Source organism: Triturus cristatus, chromosome 8 (assembly GCF_964204655.1).
Source record: "Triturus cristatus chromosome 8, aTriCri1.1, whole genome shotgun sequence".
NCBI lineage: Eukaryota > Metazoa > Chordata > Amphibia > Caudata > Salamandridae > Triturus > Triturus cristatus.
Window position 1 is genome coordinate 78,454,647 of NC_140591.1, and position 23,942 is coordinate 78,478,588.

At 46.3% G+C, this 23,942-nt stretch overlaps 1 protein-coding gene across 1 annotated transcript in view; it reads left to right on the plus strand.

Annotated features, from left to right (window-relative positions):
- Positions 1 to 23,942, plus strand: part of FSTL1 (follistatin like 1) — a 141,971-nt gene that overhangs the window by 104,666 nt on the left and 13,363 nt on the right. Inside the window, exons 7-9 of the mRNA XM_085621046.1 lie at positions 2,288 to 2,406; positions 3,379 to 3,491; positions 4,577 to 4,687. Of these exons, the coding sequence (XP_085477172.1) occupies positions 2,288 to 2,406; positions 3,379 to 3,491; positions 4,577 to 4,687 (343 nt within the window). The remainder of the gene's footprint in view (positions 1 to 2,287; positions 2,407 to 3,378; positions 3,492 to 4,576; positions 4,688 to 23,942) is intronic.

Here is a 23,942-nt window from a genome sequence, read left to right on the forward strand (position 1 = left end):
TATGTGCCCCGAGACGAAGAAACCTTGCACTACTGCTACCCTAGCTGAACATGTCCTCTGAAGGGGGGAGTTTCCATTGCTTTTGCCCTATCTTATCCAAAAACAAAGAATATATGGAAGCCCTTGCATAAGCTGCTCTATGATCCAAGGGCTGTTTTACAATGTTTGATGTGAGATGACATTACAGTGTGAAGAGTTGTCAGAGAATGGAGCTTGTGATAAAAACGCCAAGAGGTGTCAGGAGGTGGGGCATGTGATGTCACTGCAGTGTGCTGTTAGTAGGTAGGATCTGTGATGTCATAATAGAATGATGTGCGGTCAGTCGGTGGGGCTTGTGATGTCACTGCAGTGTGCTGTGTGATCAGGGGTTCAGGCAGGACTGTAACATCACAAGCTGGGCCATAGCTTTGTCTGCAGCTCTCGGACCCCAACACGAGCTTGATTATGAACAGAGCCACTGGAATTATGAGATTCTGCAGCTGCTGCATTTTTCACCTAGCTATGGATCTGCTGCATTTGTCACATAATCCTCATATCCGCATCATTTGCAGATTTTAACCAAATAAAATTGTTTCTAGCTCAAATGGATCAAAAGTTAGTAAAAATGCACGACATTTGTCGCGCAGTGAAAGGTCCTGAACAAAGGTTCACTGGTTACTTTCAGAACTTATTTTTGTATTTGAATTTCGAATATGAAAGTGGTACTAATAAGCTGAAAACTTTGCTAAAACAGTGCTTACAAGGGTAAAAAATAAGAAATGATGAAATAATCCTCTCACAAAATGTTCCGAATTACGCTGCATAATTTGCCTTTTCTTGCCTCGTAATTTAGTCAGCATAATGAATTCCTCTCCTGTCGCATTATTCCAGTGACCCTGATTATGACTCTGCTTAAATTGTTGTGGTGCGGTTTGTACATGACATCACACCTGTTAAGCTTTTCACCACAGCTCAGCAGAACGCCACACTTCACACTAAAAACAACCACTCACGCTGCTGTCTGAGGTGTAATTGAGCTGATTCCAGCACCACCGGCCTCTGAAGCTGACCGGTGGGTGAATAGCGAATTCTCTGAGCCACTCCATGCATTTGAGGATTGCCGTTTCTCTTAAATCCCACTTTCCACCACCCTTCCATTCGCCCTTCTACCGGCCTTGCAAAGCTGTCTGTCTGCTGGTTGCAGGCTCGGGGCATTAGAAAGATACCTACATATATGCAGAAATGGCAGCATTAACAGGACACACTGTGTAACAGCCCCATTGGCAGCGGCTCACAGATGCCCACCTATGAATTGATACCAGCAAAGCTGAGGAATGCACAAGAGACCGCCAGGTGGCACTGTACAGACACTGAGATATCGGTTCAAGGCTCGGAAAAGCAGAACACATCACCACCAGTGGTCTCTCTGGCGACGTCACGCTATATAAATATATATTTTATATATATATATATATACCCACAGCAAGGGGCAGCTCTGCTGTACTTACAAACTCCAGGCTGACTGCACTGTTCAGCTGCGGCACCGGATGGCGATAGAGAGACGTCAAGAGCTCGCCCAAGTCACTGAGCTGAAAATAAGCGCAAGAAACGACTGTCACTGAGAGTCACGGAGGAGAGTGTGCGCGGCATGAGGAGTGAGGGCACGAGACAGAGAGGGAGAACCTACGAATTCCTGAACAATGTGGAAAAAAGAACAAAAACACGTGTCACAACAGAGATTGTCTGAAAAAGAGAAATGGCGCGAGGAATAAAAAAACATAGAAAACAAGACAAGCCCGGCGGACCGTGGCGCGCGCGCTTGGCGGGGGCGGGGGCGGGGGAGCGCATTCCAGGCGGGGGAGCGGACCCTTTGAAGTATGATGCCGAGGGCGCCAGTGGGCTGAAGCGCTTCCCCAAACTGATTGCATGGCGGCACGATGCACGTGATTGTGCGTGTGCTAGCCATGCAATCCACTTTTGGGAGCACTTTGAAATGCCCCTTTACTATAGTCTCGCATAGCGATTGCGTAAACACAATAGCTAGGCGGGACCTAAAAGGATTGCATGGTGGCACGATGCACGTGATTGTGCGCGTGCTCGCCATGCAATCCACTTTTGGGAGCACTTTGAAATGCCCCTTTACTAGAGTCTCGCATAGCGATTGCGTAAACGCAATAGGTAGGCGAGACCTAAAAAACACAATGGACCAAGTGGCCCTGATTGATTCAAGAATTTTGCCCTTCTGTTTTTGGTGTTTGACTTTGCTCCAGCAAACACCTGGTGATCGCCTTTCCTTCTGTGTCCTTAGAGCTACGATGGTGGAGACTCCCGCCTGGACTCCAGCGAGTTCCTGAAGTTTGTGGAGCAGAATGAGACGGCCATCAACATCACCACGTACATGGATCAGGAAACCAACCGGCTACTCAGGTATTTTACATAGACATGGCACGAACCAACTGTCTAGGCAGCGTATACAGACATGTGACCAACCGGCTGCTCGGGTAGTGTATATGGGCCTGGGAACTAAGCAGCCACCTGGGTACTCTACATAAACATGGGACCAACCAGCTGTCTAGGTGGTAGATACAGACATATGGCCAACCAGATGCCCTGGGAATTAATTTATACAGTGAGACCAAACGCTACATGCAGAGTACTTGAATGGCTTGGGGAAGATTTATAGACCTGCAGGTGTTCACGCCCAACCTATCAATATCTTTCACAAAATAAACACCTTGGTTTTGAACCAAGAAAAAGAACGAGGAGAAAGGGTACTCACAACAATACCTAGCTAAAGTGGGGATATTCCTTTTTAAGGACGATTTACCTCACCTACCAGAGGTGGCATGCTTCATCGTTGGTCCTCACACTGACGCTGGATGGTTCGATGTTGGGTCTTGTTTCAAGACCCAAGTGTTTATTCTGTGAAAGATACATGCAGAGCACTCCACATATGTCAGGAGACCAACCTATTGCCAAAGTAATGTATTTAAACGATGACTGCTCAGATACTGTATATTTGCCCAATATCAAGTGGTTGACTGTGTCCCATATATAGACTAGGAGACCAAACAGCTTCCTCGATACCGTATGTGTGCCAGGACGCTGTTCGGTTGTTGTGCTACTGCACTCTAGCCAAGAGACCACCTGGATGCTTAGCTATTATATATGGACCAAGGGTCCAACTGCTGCTCGCCTACCAAGTGTGGACTGATATACTAGATGTTGCTGTGTGTAGACCAGGAAAACACTGGTTGGTCATGTCCTAGACATGGTGGGAGAGGATCTCGCAGAACGTGTACCTTGATGAAAGTTGACCATGACCAGGGTGAGGAAGACCTCAAAGGTGGGACAGTCCTGAACCTACTGGGTATAACGCCCTCTTACTTCTTCCTCCAGGGGTCTCTGCGTCGATGCGCTCATCGAGGTGTCCGACGAGAACGCGGACTGGAAGCTGAGCTTAAATGAGTTCCTCAAGTGCCTGAACCCTTCTTTCAACCCTCCAGAGAAAAGTATGTGTGATATTTGCCTTCCATCCCACCCAGGGGGACCACAGGACCGACAGACAGAATCTGAGTGGAGGAGAATGAGTGTGACTGAGTGACACAGGCTGTGAGAGTCAAAGAGGGAGTGTGGAACACAGAGGTAGAGATAGAGACAAAGAGAACTAGGAAGAGAGCAAGCACAAGGGAGTCTGGAGGAACGGAGAGCACACTTACAGGATCAGATTGTATACAAGAATAACAAGTAAAGGGGAAGAAGGACAAGAAAGCAAAGAGAGGTAAAGAAGCAGAGTTAGAGATGAAAGACATTGGGAAAGTACACAAAGGACACTGTAGATCAGAATTAGCAGGCCAGAGAAGGAACAAGTGTTAAAAGAGTGTTAGTGAGAGATGCTACATTAGTTCAAGACAGAGTAAAAGTAAAAATTTTCAAATGTTAAAGAAAGGAAGGGCAACAGTGGAACACATGGCAAACGGCAGAAGTGGAAAGCAAAGGAGAAGGAGAGAGCAGGACAAAACAATGTGACAATATGAAGTATTAGGCACAAGATTACAGATTGTACATGACAGTGAGAGTAGGGAGGGCTAGGAGAGACAGGAAGAGGAAAAGCAGAGGGACGTGCAGAAAAGCACAAAACAATGGAATGGAATATTTGATTTTGTGTTTATAAAGCAGTGCATACCAGAGTGGTCTCAACACATGGTACTTCTGCCTGCACTGAGAAAAGAGATCTGGGTTGTGTATGAGGGTCTCTGTGTGTGCTAGGCCAGAGCTGGGGTGTAGCGAGTGACCAGTGGTCTGTGATGTTTTGTGGTAAGCGAAGCTGTGTGTGAGATGTGATGTTTGTAAAGGATTTGTAGAGAGCAGAGGTGGGAGGGTATAAATATGGAGCCCTGCAAGGGGGTTCATTTGGTGACAGTCACAGGACGCTTGCTATTGTGCCCTGTGTACCTGTGGTATCCTCCCTAGTAAGCATGCCATGCGCCCCTTTGTTCCACCTACTCCTGTTTCTGTTCAGGGCCTGTAGGTGCTGGCGGCCACCCTTATACCCACAATGTCACCCTAATGTCCACTCTTCTTCCTTCCCTGACAGAGTGCGCCCTTGAGGATGAATCCTACGAGGATGGAGCTGAGACCCAGGTGGAGTGCAACCGCTGTGTGTGTGCCTGCGGCAACTGGGTGTGCACGGCCATGACGTGTGCTGGTAGGTGCTTACATACCATAACCCGCTCATTCATTTTGTAACTTTTATGAGGCGCAGGGGATTCCTTGACACTGGGAGCTATAGAATGTAGAAGATACAGCCTAGAAGTATTGATCAAAAAACACATGTTCACTTCCCCCAAAAGTAGCGCATCTCTCTGGGGCCACAGACCTGGAGGCAAAGAACCCAAAGCATGAGAACGGGGACCGAGACAGCTTGGCCCCTTCTTTGCTCAGGGGATCCCTACTGTCATTTGGGAAAGTGCCATGGCCATGATGTACTATTCTGTTTGCAAACCAGGTATGTGCAGTTTGTACTTTGACTGGTTTGCAATTGTCCCTGAATCACAAATAGGATGCCCTTCCTTCTCTCTCCCCCCGCCCCCTTCTATTTGCCACTCGGACAGAGTCGTAAAGGCCCTTTTCTAAATAAGAAACATTTTTATGTCTTGTAAAAGAGCTTTTGTAATAGTAACACCCTTAATTCTGGTCACAAATCCTGTGATTTTGTGGATTTGTGGATTGAAAGCTTTGAGACTAAAAAGTACCTCTGTACATCCCAGACACACATCTCCCCTCGAAAGCTATTTTCATTATACGTTTTTCGAGGACAGACGTCACCTCTGCAGGATGTGGCTCAAATTTAAACAGGCCCATTACAAGCATATTACTGGTTGGCTCAAGGTCATGACATTGTGGTCGGCAATACTGTTGTAAACAGTCTTCAACTTCAAAGGTTCCCCTCTAAGCCCCATTGAGCAGTAGAACAGTGGTGCCGTGCCGCTCTGCCTTCTGAAACGAAAGAGCAAACCAGAGCCAGTCTCCGTGCATTCCAACCAGCGCTGTGTATGAGGATGACCCCTCTCAGAGCCCTGTGCCAAGGGCTGGCGGGTGGGTAGATTGGTTAAGAGGTTTTGCAGCGTGAATCTTTCTGGATTCACTATGCTGTGCATTATTCCGCGATCTGGTGGTTGGGTCCGGATTCGTAGTCTTTCCTTTGTTTTTTTTTTGTTTTTTTGTACCCCAGGTGGGCGTCGACGTCCCACCATTTGGTGCACCTCTCGTGACGTCGTCGTGCTTCCTGCGGACGTCCCACCTTTGGGGCGCCATCTTCAGATTCTTTTTTCCGCCGTTGGGTCTGGATCGTCATCGAGAAGCTCCAGGATTTAAATCGAAGGAAGAAGGAGAAAACGCGAGTTTCGTCGAGGAAAGAACTACTGATCACACAGAGAGGAATAACTTACATCCGGGACGCGAAGAAGGAAGAGTTTTCACGAATTTTCTTCGACGCCCTTGGAAAATGCGCACTCAGAGGCTCTGAGCGCAATGGACAAGACACCATTCAAATTCTGCCCTAACTGCCACCACAAGTTCGCGCAGAAGGACCAGCATCCGGTCTGCAACCTTTGCCTACCGATCGACCACCCGAGCAAGGACTGCAACGCCTGTTCAGCTTTCGTGCCGAAGACGCTCCGGGTGAGAGAACGCCAGAGAAGAGCCAACTTCAGCATGGAAGGCAAGGGTAAGGCCCCGTCGCTTTACAATCTGGGCCTCTCCACCGACGATGAGGACAACATCGCCGAGGGACCTGAAAGCTTCACGGTCGTAGAGACCGACAAGAAAACGCCTGACGAGGTAAGAGAATCGTCGAGTTCAAAACCCCCGAAAGGGCCTCGAAAACCTGAGAGTGACTCTCGAAAATCTGAGTCAAAGTCCTCAAAAGGAGCACCGGCGCCGAAAATTTCGACGACCAAGGGTGGATCCATGGACAAAAGGCCGAGCGGATCTTGCGAAAAGGACTCCCTGGTGCCGAAAGACGCCGAAAGGCAGAGTTCGTCGAAGATAGCCCACGAAGCGGGGCGTGCGATGCAGAAAGACAAGCCAGCGTCGACGCAAGCTCCGTCGAAAAGACCTGCGGTCGACGTCGAAAGCATCTCCGAGATGGAGAAAAAGAAGAGAAGGCTCGAAGCGGAGGTGAAGAGCATCCTTCAGAGGAAGAAGGAGTTCGACGCCAAAATGAAACAATTCAGAATTCTAACGACTCCGTCGACGGATGTCGTCGAGATCGAGGAACAGGACGAATTCGACGCCGAAGGGCTGCCGAGAGATCCTGAGGAGGAGGAAGAAGGCCCCTACTATGAAGGCGAAGACGAGGAAGACGACCAGCAGTCGTTCTACGGCTCGGCGCCATCAACCACTCACGAGCTGGAATGGCAAGACATCGACGCTGAAAATACCGAAGAGCCCGTGGACACGTATCCTTCGAGGCCTTCGCCGCCCGACAGCATCGGGGTGTACAATATGGTCGTCAGGAGTGCTGCAGCAGCCTTTGGGGTAAAACTGGACGAGGAGAAACCGAAAGCTGATTTCCTTCTCGAAACTCTGCTCCCCATTCAGACGAGGAGCCAGTTCCTTCCCATGCTCCAAAGTGTAATGAACCAAGGAAAGGAGGCCTTTAAGGAACCAGCAACATGCCGGTCCATCACGCCCAGGACGGAGAAGAAGTACAAGCACTCCTCCCTGGACCCGCTTTACATCAAGGGAGCGGTCACGGCCGACTCCATCATCGCTTCCACGGCCAGGAGAAGGGCCAACGTGCCAGCGACCTCGGGGCCACCCCCGATAAGGAAAGCAGGAGGACGGACCTCACTGGGAGGAAGGTCGAAAGGAACGCCGCAATGCACTGGCGCATGGCGAACTCCAATGCGCTTCTCAATCGACACCAGTACCAGCACTGGGACGAGATGGGGGAACTAGTCAAACACCTCCCTGAAGAGTACCGCCAAAGAGCCTCCCACCTTGTGGAAGAAGGTAAAAATATAGCCAACTCATGCATTAAGACTGCATTGGACGGGGCGGAAACTTCAAGCAGACTGATGGCCATAGGGATCACCGAACGAAGACAGGCCTGGCTGAGAATCTCTGGATTCAAACAGGAGGTGCAGAGCAACATACTAAACACTCCTTTCTACGGGGAAACGCTATTCGGGGCAACAGTGGACGAAAAGCTCACCCAGCTGAAGAAAGAGAACGAGACGGCGAGGTCCATGGGGGCCCTACAGTTCAGGGGGATGAGAAGAGGCACTCCAAGTAGGAGACCGTACGGTAGAGGAGGTAACCAGCAGGGAGCGTCGCACCAGACGTTCCAGCAAGGACAGCAGGGTGACAGTCACAGCCAGCAAGGTCAGCAAAAACAAAACTGGCAGTACCAGCCTCGGGGCCAGTCCTTTCGCGGGAGGGGAAACGGACGTGGCCAAAGGAGACGAGGGGGTGACCAACCCTCATCTAAGTGACTCGGCACGCATGGGGACGCTCTCCCCCAACATACCCCCAGGGGTGAGGCGCAATGCAAAAACAACGGGGGGGGACAAGACCCGATCGCCTACGAGCATCCAACACCGGTAGGCGGAAGACTGGGACTCTACCTACAGGAATGGCAACGTATAACCACAGACAAGTGGATACTGAACGTCATGCAACACAGTTACTGCGTGGACTTGGAGGAAACGCCTCCAAACAGAAAACCAAAAAGAAGGCAACGCTCAGGTCAAGAGCTTGCTCAACTCAGAGAGGAAACACTGAAGCTGCTCGAAAAGAGAGCCATCGAGCCAGTGCCTTACAAGGAAAGGAACAAAGGGGTCTACTCGAACTACTTTGTGGTAGCGAAAGTAGACGGAAATCTCAGACCCATCCTGGACCTGCGATACCTAAACAAATTCATCAGAACACAGAAGTTCAAAATGACATCACTACAGGAGGTGCTGCCCCAAATAAGGGACGGAGACTTCATGTCCACCGTGGATCTCAAAGATGCCTACCTGCACATCCCAATAAACAGAAGGCACAAAAGTCTAAGATTCAGCATCAATCAGGATCATTACCAATTCACGACCCTGGCCTTCGGCCTGAAATCAGCACCAAGGATATTCACGAAATGCCTGTCGGCAGTCGCAGCATACCTACGAAGGAAGGGGATTCATGTGTACCCTTACCTAGACGACTGGCTGATCAAAGCAGACACCCACGAGAAGTGCGAGAAACACGCAGCACGGGTGACAAAGACACTGACGAACCTGGGGTTCTCGATACACTGGGGGAAGTCATCAATGAAGCCAGAACAGGTGAAGATTTTCCTGGGAGCAAAGATCAACACCATAAACAGAACGGTCGTGCCCAGCGACAGGAGAGCAGCAGCCCTACTGAAGGAGACGCGCCTCTACCAGAAGGGGCGAGTTCTGACAGTGAGAACAGTGAGCAAGGTCATGGGGATGATGGCGTCATTTATCCACCTGGTCCCAAATGTACGACTTCACATGAGACCATTCCAAGAATGGCTACAACAGCAATGGTCACAAGCGAGCGGAAGTTGGGAAGATCTAGTGGTTGTTACGCACGCAGTGCAGGAAGAGATAACTTGGTGGAACAGGGACAACATAACTACAGGAAAAAGCCTGGCACCACCAAACCCAACTGTGACCATCAACACGGACGCATCTCAAGGGGGATGGGGAGCACACATGGACAAACTCAGAGTGAGGGGTCTGTGGGCTCCGGCAGATGCGGTCAGACATATCAATTACCTGGAATTGAAGACTGTCCTGCTAGCCCTGAAGGCATTCCAGAAGCACCTGTACAACCAGAGAGTGTTGATTCAAACGGACAACACCACAACCATGTTTTATATCAACAAACAGGGTGGGACACAGTCGTTCCCCCTTTCCACTCTGGCACAGGAGATTTGGAGATGGGCCATACCTCTCAAGATAGACCTGCTGGCAATCCACCTACCAGGGAAGGACAATGTGGAGGCAGACTGGCTAAGCAGGCAGACCTCGGCTTCACACGAGTGGGAGCTCAATGGGCACGAAACGCAGAAGCTTTTCCAGAAATGGGGAACTCCCACAATAGACCTGTTTGCAACACGCCAGAATGCAAAATGCCAAAGCTTCGCGTCCAGGCAACCAGATCAGCAATCCCAAGGGAATGCCCTATGGATAAGCTGGTCAAGGACATTTGCCTACGCTTTTCCGCCAATACCACTGTTACACAGGGTGCTCGACAAGTGCAGAACCAGCAACATGACACTGATCCTGGTGGCACCACAGTGGGCAAGGCAGACTTGGTTCTCCCAAATTCTAGAAATGGCTCAAGGCAATCCCCACAGATTCACGAGAAGAAAGGACCTGCTCTCCATGCAGAACGGAGAGGTTCTACATCCAGAACCAGAGAGCCTCAGCCTGGCGGCATGGCTCCTGAAGACTTAGAGTTTGCGGACCTTAGATTGCCTCCAAGCACTATGCGAGTGCTGCGAGAGGCAAGGAGACCAACTACACGCAAATGCTATAGTGCGAAATGGAAAAGATTTACAATATGGTGCAGGAAAAATGGGCTGCAAAATAAAATGACAAAGGACTCAACAGTGCTGAGATACCTCACGCACCTTCTGAAAAGTAACCTATGCTCGACCTCCCTAAGGGTACACCTAGCGGCGATAGTAGCCTACACAAGAGGGGAGAAAGGTGGAAGTTTCTTTACGTCGCAGGTAGTAAAGAGATTCATGGTAGGAGCGAAAAGAATCGCGCCACCTAAGAGGTTGCCGCCGCCGGCATGGAACCTCAATGTGGTCCTAACGGAGCTTATGAAGGCACCGTTTGAACCCATCCACAAGGCCTCAATGCAAATGTTGACTATGAAAACGGCATTTCTGGTAGCCATAACCTCGCTACGCAGGGTGAGCGAGCTGCAAGCACTAACGCTACAAGAGCCCTACATACAGATACACAAGGATAGGGTTGTCCTGAGAACGGATCCGCACTTCATGCCTAAAGTCGTGTCGGCGTTCCATATGAACCAGAGTATTCAGATACCGAGTTTCTTTCAAAACCCAACTACGAACGCAGAAAAGGCTCTACACACTCTAGACGCTAGAAGAGCGGTGATGCACTACATTGAGAGGACCAAGGAGCACAGAAAAACTAAGCAGCTCTTTGTGTCCTTTGCAACGAGTTTCATGGGTAGACCAGTGACAAAGGGCACCATTGCTAGATGGATTGCACTGACTATACAGTTTTGCCACAAACAGGCAGGACAGGAGCTAACGGAGGGGCCTCAAGCTCACTCCACAAGGAAGAAGGGGGCAACCATTGCCTTTCTGGCAAACACGCCCATTCAGAACATATGCCTGGCGGCAACATGGGCTTCGGTGCACACGTTCCCCAAGCACTACTGCGTGGACATACAGATGAACAAGGAAGCACAAGTAGGACAGAAGGTGCTTCAACACATATTCAATGACCAACGCTCATCTACCACCCAGCCGCCACAAAGATAACAAACCGCTACAAAGTCTATGCACAGCATAGTGAATCCAGAAAGATTCACGCTGCAAAACGAATAGTTTCTTACCTGTCGGTGTAGTTTTGCAGCTTGAAGATCTTTCTGGATTCAGTAGCGAACCCACCCACCTCCGCCAGGAAGATGAGGCTGGAGGAAGAGGGGGGAAAACAAAGAAGAACAGAAGGAATGAAATACTACAGAAAAGTGGACATATAATTTAATCATTCGCCTAGGGTTAAAAAAAAAAAAGACTACGAATCCGGACCCAACCACCAGATCGCGGAATAATGCACAGCATAGTGAATCCAGAAAGATCTTCAAGCTGCAAAACTACACCGACAGGTAAGAAACTATTCGTTTGTGGTAATGGAGCCAGTGTCTGAAGACGAACAGGATGGTAAACTAAAGGTTTTGGTGGTGACTAGGACAGCAGCATCTAGCCATGTTAGTTTAAGACCTGTGATGATTAGTAGGGCAGCAGCATCTAGCCATATTAGTTTAGAACCTGTGATGATTAGTAGGGCAGCAGCATCTAGCCATATTAGTTTAGAACCTGTGATGATGAGCGGGACAGCAGCATCTAGCCATATTAGTTAAGAACCTGTGATGATGAGCAGGAGAGCAGCATCTAGCCATATTAGTTTAGAACCTGTGATGATTAGCACGTCAGCAGCATCTAGCCATTTTAATTTAGAACCTGTGATGATGAGCGGGACAGGAGCATCTGGCCATATTAGTTTAGAACCTGTGAAGATGAGCGGGACAGGAGCACCTAGCCATATTAGTTTAGAACCTGTGATGATGAGCGGGACAGCAGCATCTAGCCATATCAGTTTAGAACCTGTGATGCTAAGTAGGGCAGCAGTATCTAGCCATATTAGTTTAGGACATGTGATGATGAGCGGGACAGGAGCATCTAGCCATATTAGTTTAGAACCTGTGATGATGAGCGGGACAGCAGCATCTAGCCATATCAGTTTAGAACCTGTGATGCTAAGTAGGGCAGCAGTATCTAGCCATATTAGTTTAGGACATGTGATGATGAGCGGGACAGGAGCATCTAGCCATATTAGTTTAGAACCTGTGATGATTAGTAGGGCAGCAGCATCTAGCCATATTAGTTTAGAACCTGTGATGATTAGTAGGGCAGCAGCATCTAGCCATATTAGTTTAGAACTTGTGATGATGAGCGGGACAGCAGCATCTAGCCATATTAGTTAAGAACCTGTGATGATGAGCAGGACCGCAGCATCTAGCCATATTAGTTTAGAACCTGTGATGATGAGCGGGACAGCAGCATCTAGCCATATTAGTTTAGAACCTGTGATGATTAGCACGTCAGCAGCATCTAGCCATTTTAATTTAGAACCTGTGATGATGAGCGGGACAGGAGCATCTGGCCATATTAGTTTAGAACCTGTGAAGATGAGCGGGACAGGAGCACCTAGCCATATTAGTTTAGAACCTGTGATGCTGAGTAGGGAAGCAGCATCTAGCCATATTAGTTTAGAACCTTTGATGATGAGCGGGACAGCAGCATCTAGCCATATTAGTTTAGAACCTGTGATGATGAGCGGGACAGCAGCATCTAGCCATATCAGTTTAGAACCTGTGATGCTAAGTAGGGCAGCAGTATCTAGCCATATTAGTTTAGGACATGTGATGATGAGCGGGACAGGAGCATCTAGCCATATTAGTTTAGAACCTGTGATGATGAGTAGGACAGCAGCATCTAGCCATATTAGTTTAGAACCTGTGATGAGCGGGATAGCAGCATCTAGCCATATTAGTTTAGAACCTGTGCTGCTGAGTACGGCAGCAGCATCTAGCCATATTAGATTAGGACCTGTGATGATGAGCGGGACAGGAGCATCTAGCCATATTAGTTTAGAACCTGTGATGATGAGTAGGACAGCCGCATCTAGCTATACTAGTTTAGAACCTGTGGTAAATAAAATTTATTACCGGGACTTAATTTGATACGGAAACATAATAAAATAGCTCAGTAAAATGAGAGGCAGAATCCGTGGTATTAGAGGTTCGGAATGGGCTTTATTCCAATGATCGATTATAATCGGTTGCTCCAAGTTCCATCACCACGGAGGTTCAGGAAGTGAAGTACATACTTTATTGACAAGAAATGACTTTTATAGTACATACATTACAATGAAGCGAATGCAGTAGGCGTAACAATTGATAAGGAAAATGACGATTCATATGCGTAACCGAAAATGGGTGTAATAAGGAGTAAAAAGGAACATAATTGGTTATGATGTCATATATAGGTGGATCTATAAGATAATACTTGGCATAGATGCGCGCGCAGCAGCATGACGTGTGATTGACGTGCAACTAGGGGTGAAGGGGACTTGACGTTTAGCTCTACATGTGGAGACGAAAAGTCTGGGGGGTCAAGTCAACCTAATCCCAAATCATATCTAACATCCTATGTTTAAAGAACTATGTTATCCACAAAAGAAGGACTCTCGGACAGAATCTATTCTATACTGACTGTGTGTGCGTGTACAAGCGTCTAAGTGTCTACACTAAATGCGGGGGCAGGAATCTTCCATAGTAACAGGGCTATGAATTACTTGTATAAAGACAGAGAAGCCGAGCCATTGCTCGGTAGCTGGAAGAATGTTTATTTAAACTACTAGACAGGAATGCATCGGCTAAGGGGTGAAGCAGATAACTCGAAGGTGAAATACAGTTCTTGGCAGAGAATAGGCTGATGTCAGGCTTCGTGAGCCGCGCAGAGAATGAGACAAAGTTCATGGTCACAGATGCAGGCTCAGACTGGAGTTTTCAGAGGCAGAAGGCAAGGAGAGTTTGACGACAGAATCAGGGCCTACTTGCCTGGACTGTAAAATGGCATAAGTGAACCATATAAAGCCGGTGGCCTTTCGTACTTAGGAATGGAATATCCGGCCTATTCATGGCGGATCTGACAGAGGACATGTTGATGGTGGACGCACATGTGTTTGCGTCTTCATAACTGGAACTGGAGGAAACATACATGTACTTGTAATATGCACATAGAACCGTTGGGGTCCAAGATAGGGGACATAACTGACCAGAAAAATCCATATTTCCACATTCCCTCCTTGTCCCCTACTTGCCCGTCAAGAGATATCAATCCTCATTAATCCATTGATCTGTTCATATAACATCATTTGTTCTTCTTTCTTCTTCCGGGATCTTGAATGAAAATCTTGATGTGGAATGCACGATGTGGCACACAGACCACAAATCGCTGGTCCACATTGTAGGCATAAGCAGCAACTGAATAGTATGAGAAGGCCAATACCTAGGAAGGATAGAACTCTCCATCCCCAGGCTGATATCACACTCCAAAACCAACCGGACCAAGTCCAAGTGCCTGGGTTCTGGTGTATCTGGCTTACAATCTTATGAAGGCGAGTTATAGCTTTATATACAGATGGCGAATTTTCTGGTATGAATACGCAGCAGCTTGATCCGATGACCCTACAAGCTCCGCCCCTATCAGCCAGGATGACGTCAAGGACAAGACGATTTTGAAGCACAACAATCCGCATAGCAGACTGCTCTTCTGTTAAATTGCCTAAGGCGGAAATAGTTTCATTCACTACCGCTTCAAGGGTTCTAGTTAATCTACGTATCAGCTTACTATTAGTAACAGTACCTATATAGGGAAAGATGCCTTTATTGAAATCTGTGTATTTTTCCCATGCTGTTTCAGTGTAATCGACTATCGGGAGATCTCTTCGCTCTCTGTTGTGTACTAAATGAATATTTCTATAATAATCAGGAGGAGCTAGGAAAACAGGTGGCAAAAGGAATGCAATGTAGCAGGTACCATCCCAATCTAGAGGTAGACGCATATATGCAGTCTGACCACATATAAAGTAGGAGTGGCGATAAGCTCTAAACGAAGATTTGCCTTGATCACTGAATTCTACTGTAGTAGTGCATTTACTATGGCCCATATGTATGGAACCAACTTTTCTTACACACAATTCACCTTTCGCTGGGAATACTGACATGGTTGGTAAAACTAGTTCAACTTCGGATTCGACATTTAGAACCATGAGATTAGGAGTAAAGTTACCTAATCCATATACTTCATTTTCTAGATCAGTTCCTGTTCCTTTGGGGCGACCCTCCTTGTCAGGGTAACAGACTTTGAATAAAACCAGGTTCAGATTTCCCCATACCCAATGGTCTTGATAAACTGCTGTGTCTGAGTCTATGGAATTTATTAAACTAAACCATGCTCCACAGGAGCCATTATGTGTAAACGGATGTGGAAAGAAAGGCAGGACTCCTTCATAATTCTGATAGGGAGGGAGCCGGCCACACACCCAACAATTAGTTGCATTACTAGTCTGATGGGAATGATGTAACATACTAATGAAAGTGTTATTGCGCAGCGCAAGTCTATAAGACAATTCATGTGGGGGTAAGTCACTAAAAGAATGTTCAGCAGTAACATTGTAAACGTTTCTGGCAATAGGGTAATATATGTGCAACAATATACTTGCAGTAATTATTAAAAGACTTAAGAAAAACAAGATTAATAATGTCACTATGCAATGGCTACGCAGTGATTTACAATACGCCTGTCGTTTCATCATTTTTCGCGACTGTCCATGATTCAGGTCTAGGCGATACATGTCGGAGACAGATTCAACCGCTTCACCTAGGAGAGGACTTAAACAATCAAATCGTCCGACGTTCTAGGCCTTAATTTTAGTTTATATAGTTCTTTACTGTCGGCCTCAGCCAGAGGTAGTTTTGAGTCAATTGGTGAAGACACACGAGGTGGGCTATTTACATCTGAAGGAAGTCCATGAAATTTCTTGATATGACTTGAATGCACCCATCCTTTCCTGCCCTCGATCTTCACGGCTGTCCTTGTGGTCAGCAGGACCAGCTGGGGTGTCTTCCACCTGGGCTCCAACTGAGTCTTTCGGTCGAAATTTCTCACAAGCACAAGGTCCCCCGGAACTACGTCATGGGGTTTCACCTCAGTGTTGTCGGGAAAGGCTGCAGCTACCTGTGAACGACAAGATTGTAGTGCAGACATCAAGGAAGCCAAGTAATCTGTCAGCATATTACAGTCAATATCAGTTATTTTGCGTGGTATAGGCGTCCCCCACATATTTGGTGGTCTGCCGAAGATCACCTCATACGGGGATAGCCCTGTTCGAGAGTGTGCTACCATTCTCATGTAGAAGAGTGCAACTGGTAACGCTACTACCCAGTCGACACCTTTCTCTCTGCATATTTTGGACAATCTGATTTTCAGTATCTGATTATGTCTTTCTACGAGACCTGCTGCTTCGGGGTGTCGGACACAGTGAAATTTCCACTGATAACCTAACAGAAGTGAAACATGTTTCATTAATTCGGATGAGAACGGCTGGCCGTTATCTGAGTGAACAACACGTGGTAAACCGTATCGTGGGAAGAATTCTCGAACTAACTGTTTGGCAGTAGTCGGGGCAGTGTAATCTGAAACCGGGTATGCCTCCGTCCAGCGAGACAGAGCGCAGACAACTACGAGAACATATTTGAATCCTCGACATCGTTCCATCTGGATATAATCCATCTGGAGTACTTCAAAAGGGTGATTAGGAGGATGAAATCCACCTTGTTCTACGGGAACACTTTTTCCTGGGTTGAACTGGCAACAGATCATACAGGTACGGACCTTTTGTTTGGCTGCTGCTCGTAAATGTTTATTGAACCAAATGTGTTGAATGCTATCTAGCATAGCTTTTTCTCCTAGATGTGCTGGACTATGTATAGTGTTAACTATAACTTGGACCATTGAATCAGGAAGGAACCACACAGACTTTTCCTTCATCATCCATCCTTGGTCCGTTTGGATCCCTCCTAATTCAGTCCATTTCTTTATTTCGTCTGGTGTAGCATGTGTCTGTATGTCAATTACGTCAAGGGTAGGATCTTTAACTGTCATACAATGTGTTGGCGTCGGGACTATTGTCTTTGTCATGTCGGATGTTTGGGTTTGAGCAGTCTGTTTAGCTGTTCTGTCGGCTAGATCATTGCCTTGAGAAATGATATCAGTAACCTTCGTATGAGCCTTACATTTCATAATTGATATTGCAGTAGGTAGATGTATTGCATCTAATAAGGCATGAATGAGGGGTCCGTGCTGAATGTGGGCACCGTGGGAAGTTAAATAACCTCTCTCTCGCCATAGCACGCCGAAGTCATGTACAACTCCGAATGCATAACGTGAATCAGTGTATATGTTGACTTTTTTATTTGTGGCTTGAATACAGGCTTGTGTCAGAGCAATAAGCTCTGCGGCTTGAGCTGACAAAGTATTTATACGATTAGTTTCAATGACTTCAGTATCTGTTGTGACTGCGTAAGCAGCCACCAACTCTCCTGTATTTGTTCTCATACATGAACCATCTACATACAATGTCAGGTCTGGGTCTGACAATGGGACATCGGTTAAGTCTTGTCTAGGTTTCGTCGTTATTGTAATAACTTCAATACAGTCATGGGCTAGTGGGTCTGTTCCGGTTACTGGCAAAAGTGTGGCAGGATTCAATGTGTTACAGCGTCTGATTTCTATATGTGGCTGAAACAATGTAAGTTCGTACCCTGTAAGTCGCGCTATAGTCAAGTGTTGTGTTTGCGTTCTATTTACAAGAACCTCTACTGCATGTGGTACTTGAACTGTCAATGGATGTCCTAACACTATGGCATCGCTTTGTCTGATTGCTAAAGCTGTCGCTGCCACTGATTTTAGGCATGCAGGCAAAGCCTGAGCTACGGGATCTAATGTACTAGAAAAATAAGCACATGGTTTGTGTGCTCCTGCTTGTTCCTGTGTGAGTACTGACAAGGCAGTACCTTCGCGTTCTGTAACAAAGAGTGTAAACTGTTTTCTGTAACATGGCGTTGCTAAAACAGGTGCTTGACATAAAGCTTTCTTTAGGCTTTCAAAAGCTTGTGTATGTTCCTGGGTCCAAGGGAGAACAGTCGATGTGGCTGCCTCCTGTGTTGTCAACTGAATGAGTGGTTTTGCTAGAAATGCGTACTGAGGGATCCACTGCCTGCAATATGACGTGAGGCCTATGAAAGCCCGCACCTCCTTTTGTGTCTTGGGTATTGGCATGTTAGCTATTAACTGAATGCGGTCGGGTGTAAGCTGCCTTCCCTCCTTGGACAGCGAGTGTCCAAGATAAATAACTCGCTGGACACAGAATTGCAGCTTAGAAGGGGACACCTTGTGCCCCTTTTCGGCTAGAAATTGTAAAACTGTCAGTGATGCTTTTTCACATTCCGGTTCACTTCTCGCGGTGATCAACAGATCATCGACGTATTGAAGCAGAGCAGTGTTAACTGGCATGTGGATACTGTCGAGTTCTCGTTTCAGTGCTTGGCTATAGATGCTGGGGCTTTCTGTAAATCCTTGAGGTGCGCGTGAGAATTTAAAGCTACGTCCATTTAAACTAAATCCGAACAAATATTGGCTTTCCGGATCTATTGGGACGCTGAAAAAGGCATTCTTGAGATCGATTACAGTAAAGAATGTCGCTTCGGAATCAATAGCTGTCAGTAATGACGAGATGTCTGGGACCACAGGAAATTGTGGCACAATGCATTTGTTTAATTCGCGCAGATCAATAACCAATCGATATACTGGCGGGGCCTTTGGATCTGTTCGTTTAAGAATCGGAATTATCGGTGAATTACATACATTGGAGTCTGTTTCTACAACTACTCCTTGGGTAATGAGCTCGTCAATGATTTGTAGTAAAGCCACTACAGCATCTGGTGGTAACTTGTATTGTCGCATTCGTGGTAGTACCACTCCTGCCTTTAATGTGACTCGATATGGTGTAATATTCATGCATCCAACATCAGTAGGGCCTTGTGCCCATAGATGTGTAGGTAAAGTCTGCAGTCGGGGATCCATGTCTCTAGACACATAATGACCTTTAAAATCACGTAAAAACAACCTTACTCCTTCCGGAGAACAACATATTATAGCTCCTAGAGCTTTCAGTGTTTTTATTCCTAACAGATTTTCTGGACATGATTTAGTAAGCAATAAATCTGTAGTTCGGGTCAAAGGTCCTATCGTAAGTGGGAGAGGCTGTGACACTTCATTAACAATAGGTTTTCCTGAAAAACCAAGGGAAATATTCTGTGAGCCTGAGAGGGGTGCCCCTGGAACTTCACTACGTTTTATGGTTGTTCGACTTGCCCCTGTATCGAGTAAAAATTTTCTGTCTTGGCCTAATAATTCACTATGTACATAAGGTCCTTCTTGATCTACAGGGATCTCGATAAGGGGTAAGTCAACTTCCCTCTCTAGGCTTGTTCATGCGTATCGTTGATAATCAGGATAGTCGTACTGTGCGGTCTGGTACAGTTGTCGTGTCGTGGTTTGTGTGGCAGCAACAGGCAGCGCTGGTGCAGCTGGCACAAACTGTATAGACTGTTGTGAAGCTGGCATGGACTGTGCATGCTGCGGAGCTCCTTGTTCATTCTGGTCCTGTCTAGGTGGCCGTGGTCTTTCTTGTGTTTTACCTATGGCGATATTATGTTTCAAAACTGGACAATCATGTACGTAATGACCTGGCTTTTTACAATAATTGCATGTCCCTTTTACAGGTCCTGCTGAATCACCGGAATGTGTCCTACCCTTTTTATGTCCTTCAGCTGGAACTGTCTGAGAAACTAGCATTTTCATTTTTGTGTCTTTCATGCGTCTGTGTTCATGTTCTTGTTCCTCTCTAATTCTATTGTGATGGTACTGTAACATTTGTAACATTTGTGATGGAGTGTTACCTTGCCAGGTACTCTCGAATTTTAATACTCTATTCTTTACTTGGGGCAGGGCATTTTCTACTAATTTTGTTACAAACAGATGCGGATATGATTCGCTACTTGCTTTTATGCCACTATTTATACCAAAACATTTTTCAAATCGGGCATAGTAGTCACTAGTGTCTTCATCTTGCTTCTGCTTACAGGCTGAAATTGTACCCCAATCTTCCTTTTTCGTAGTTAATAAACGTGGCAGTACCTGTACTAATAAACCTGGTAGTGCTTTAGTTTTATCCCCGAGTCCTGCTCCTGCAGTTCGGGCCTTTTCTTCTGCTTCTAATACTGACCATTCTATCTTTTGGTCTCCTACCTCCCACTCTTTTTCCCTGAGTTTCTCATAAATGCCAGCAGGCATCAATACCTTTAATATTGTCATAATGTCGGGATAGGTATACTCTCCCATGAGTAACATGTCTTTAATTTCTCGGTGAAAACCCGCTGGATCCTTGTCATGGCTTGGTACCACTTTCTTCATTTCTAACAATTCTATTTTCGATATGGGCGTATATACAAATACGCGTTTAAACTCATTGTCCTCGCCTTTTATTGGGTGTACTTCTCGTAAAGGATTCTGTCTGTCCATGTAATACGTGGTTCTTTCCTTAATGGGTAATGAAACATGTTCTGAACATACAAAAAGAATATACTGCTTTCTTGATTCTAGAATTTCTTTAATTAATTTAGTACCTGAACCTCTCCATCTATTCATAAGCAATTCAGTCAATATGTCAGGTAAGGGACCAGGGTCCGAATGCTGACTCTGATATAGTATAATGAGTTGTTGAATCATATAAATCCCAGCTAACCGCTGTTCATCTGGGGTGAGATTCAAAAATGCGCGTGCTACTGTATCATCCCTATATTTTCCGGGACTGTCCACCCAATGGACAGCTGCCCTAGCTAAATCTTGTTCATCCATAGAATCGAGGAAATGATAACCCCTTCGTTCTCGGAGTAGTTTGTCGGCGGCTTGGAACGAATGCTCGTTAGACCTGATGTTAATTATAGGTATTCGGAAATTCCTGTTATTATCTGGACATATCGGACGTATCGGGTTAATAGGACATTTATTACTATTACAAGATCTTCCTCTACCTACATAGGCTATGGTGTCTGACTGTCCTGCGGGCAGTCCTGACCCTTCCTCCTCGTTTTGTTCGAACTCGTCTACCGCTAATCTTTCTTCGTGTAGGCGTTCTATTTCTTTACGGATCTTTCGGCACATGGCTATTATACAATTTTGTTTATCATGTCTACCTTCTGATATATTCTGGCTCCATCTGGTAAGAATTTGCATTGCTTCCGGGTCTACCCCCGGTCGGTCTTCATTTCTAATCACACAATTTATGAGGAAACGTAACAGTTCCCCCTGTATCTCCACTTTCTGGTATTCCATAGCTCTGTTAATACATTCTGGATCTCGCCCTGTTTGGACAAAATGGTATATTTTATCTAGATGCGCAGTCATTCCTGGTAACTTCCCTAAGTACACTGCGGCTCGTCTGATACGCAATGATGCCAGGGTCATTTCGTCCTCTTTGCCGGGCACAGGGTCATATCTGCAATCTATAAGAAGTTCCTTAAGTGTACGGGCATTTATGAGTTTGGGGGTACGTGAATGTGCTGACTCTTGAAAAGTAAGTTTATTTATTCTGGGTGGCGTAGAAAAAATGTTACTAGCACCTCCCGTAGCCCCATCTGGGGTGTCGGGTGTGAAAGGATTCGTTGAACGTGACACAGCAACTATAGGTGTGGACACAGCTATAGAAGCAGCTGTAGGAACAGATGTAGAAACAGATGTGCTTGCCGGAACTTGTGACACGATCTGTTGCTGTAGGGATACGGGTACTGGGTCTTGGCGTTGAACCTCCCTGATAGGCGGTCTATGTGGGGCGGAATTAGCATACTCGGGAGCTGCGTCATCTATATATGAGGAAAGAAAAACATCTTCTGCGGTTCTAGGATGCCCCTTAGGATGTACCTTTATTGGAAATAATGGGGGCGGCAAGTCTTTCGGTGTTTCGGGAGTAGCTTTAGGTAATCCTTCGGCCAGAAGGGGATACATACCATTCATAAGGGCATTTCTTTGTCTGTCTACTTGTTCTGATTTCACTCGGATACCTTCCTCAATTAATAGATTTTCTCGAACTTTATTGGAATTCTCTTTACTCTTCTCCTCCTGTCTACGTGCTTTTTCTGTACGTCTATGAGATTCTTTACGCCATAACTCAACGGCATCTTTCTGTGACTGTCTGACTTTCCTTTTCCATAACTCTTCTTCTACTTTCATGATGCACTCTGCATCCCAGGTTCCCGCTGTGGGCCACCTCTGACTTTCCGGTAATTCCTTGGTGTAGTCTACCCATAAATCAAGAAATAATATAGCGTCTAAGCCATGTTTATGATACATGAAGTACCCTGGAGTGTCCCTAGGAGGAATAGGAACGGCTTCTTCGAGTACCCCTTTTCTTGTAGTGATCTGTCTTAGTTTCGAAAAGAGTGGCATATTGAGAACTGATCTGATACTTAATCTTGAACACACTTGGTACAAAAGCACAATAATGAACAACCATTCATACCACAATATGCAGGACGTTTAACACATTAAACATTAAACATTAAACATTTTTTAACCTTTAAAATAACCAACAATGATGATCGTCTGCATAACTAATCACCAAGCATAATTCTTTGACATTAACTAGATACTTCGGAATACTTGATATACTGCTAAACAGTACATATACACTGCTAAAACAGTGCAGACCGGATTTGTGTACCCAAACCCGTCTTGACCGGCACAACCTATGTGCACGTCAGAAATGCCTCCCCAGTAATGGTACTCACCGGGTAGCTTCGGAAACGGAAGGCCTCGGAGACTGAACTTGGACCGGACTGGACTCGACTCGACTCGTTGGAAACTGGACTTGACTTCGAACTGGTGGGCCTCTGTATACCTCGGATCTTGCTCTCTCAGCTAGGCTCTGGTCGGGATACTTCGCACTTCTCACCGCCTCGTCTGGGTGTTGATCGCAGCCTCAGTCGCCCCCGCTTGACCGGAGGGAGATACAGGAAATCCTGCTGGTACGCGTTATTGTCCGTCCAGCTGTGGCAGGAGACCGGGCCTGCAACTCACCGCCGGCGCGTGAGATGAGAAAGTGTCCCTGTTCGGGCGCCATTCATGTGGTAAATAAAATTCATTACCGGGACTTAATTTGATACGGAAACATAATAAAATAGCTCAGTAAAATGAGAGGCAGAATCCGTGGTATTAGAGGTTCGGAATGGGCTTTATTCCAATGATCGATTATAATCGGTTACTCCAAGTTCCATCACCACGGAGGTTCAGGAAGTGAAGTACATACTTTATTGACAAGAAATGACTTTTATAGTACATACATTACAATGAAGCGAATGCAGTAGGCGTAACAATTGATAAGGAAAATGACGATTCATATGCGTAACCGAAAATGGGTGTAATAAGGAGTAAAAAGGAACATAATTGGTTATGATGTCATATATAGGTGGATCTATAAGATAATACTTGGCATAGATGCGCGCGCAGCAGCATGACGTGTGATTGACGTGCAACTAGGGGTGAAGGGGACTTGACGTTTAGCTCTACATGTGGAGACGAAAAGTCTGGGGGGTCAAGTCAACCTAATCCCAAATCATATCTAACATCCTATGTTTAAAGAACTATGTTATCCACAAAAGAAGGACTCTCGGACAGAATCTATTCTATACTGACTGTGTGTGCGTGTACAAGCGTCTAAGTGTCTACACTAAATGCGGGGGCAGGAATCTTCCATAGTAACAGGGCTATGAATTACTTGTATAAAGACAGAGAAGCCGAGCCATTGCTCGGTAGCTGGAAGAATGTTTATTTAAACTACTAGACAGGAATGCATCGGCTAAGGGGTGAAGCAGATAACTCGAAGGTGAAATACAGTTCTTGGCAGAGAATAGGCTGATGTCAGGCTTCGTGAGCCGCGCAGAGAATGAGACAAAGTTCATGGTCACAGATGCAGGCTCAGACTGGAGTTTTCAGAGGC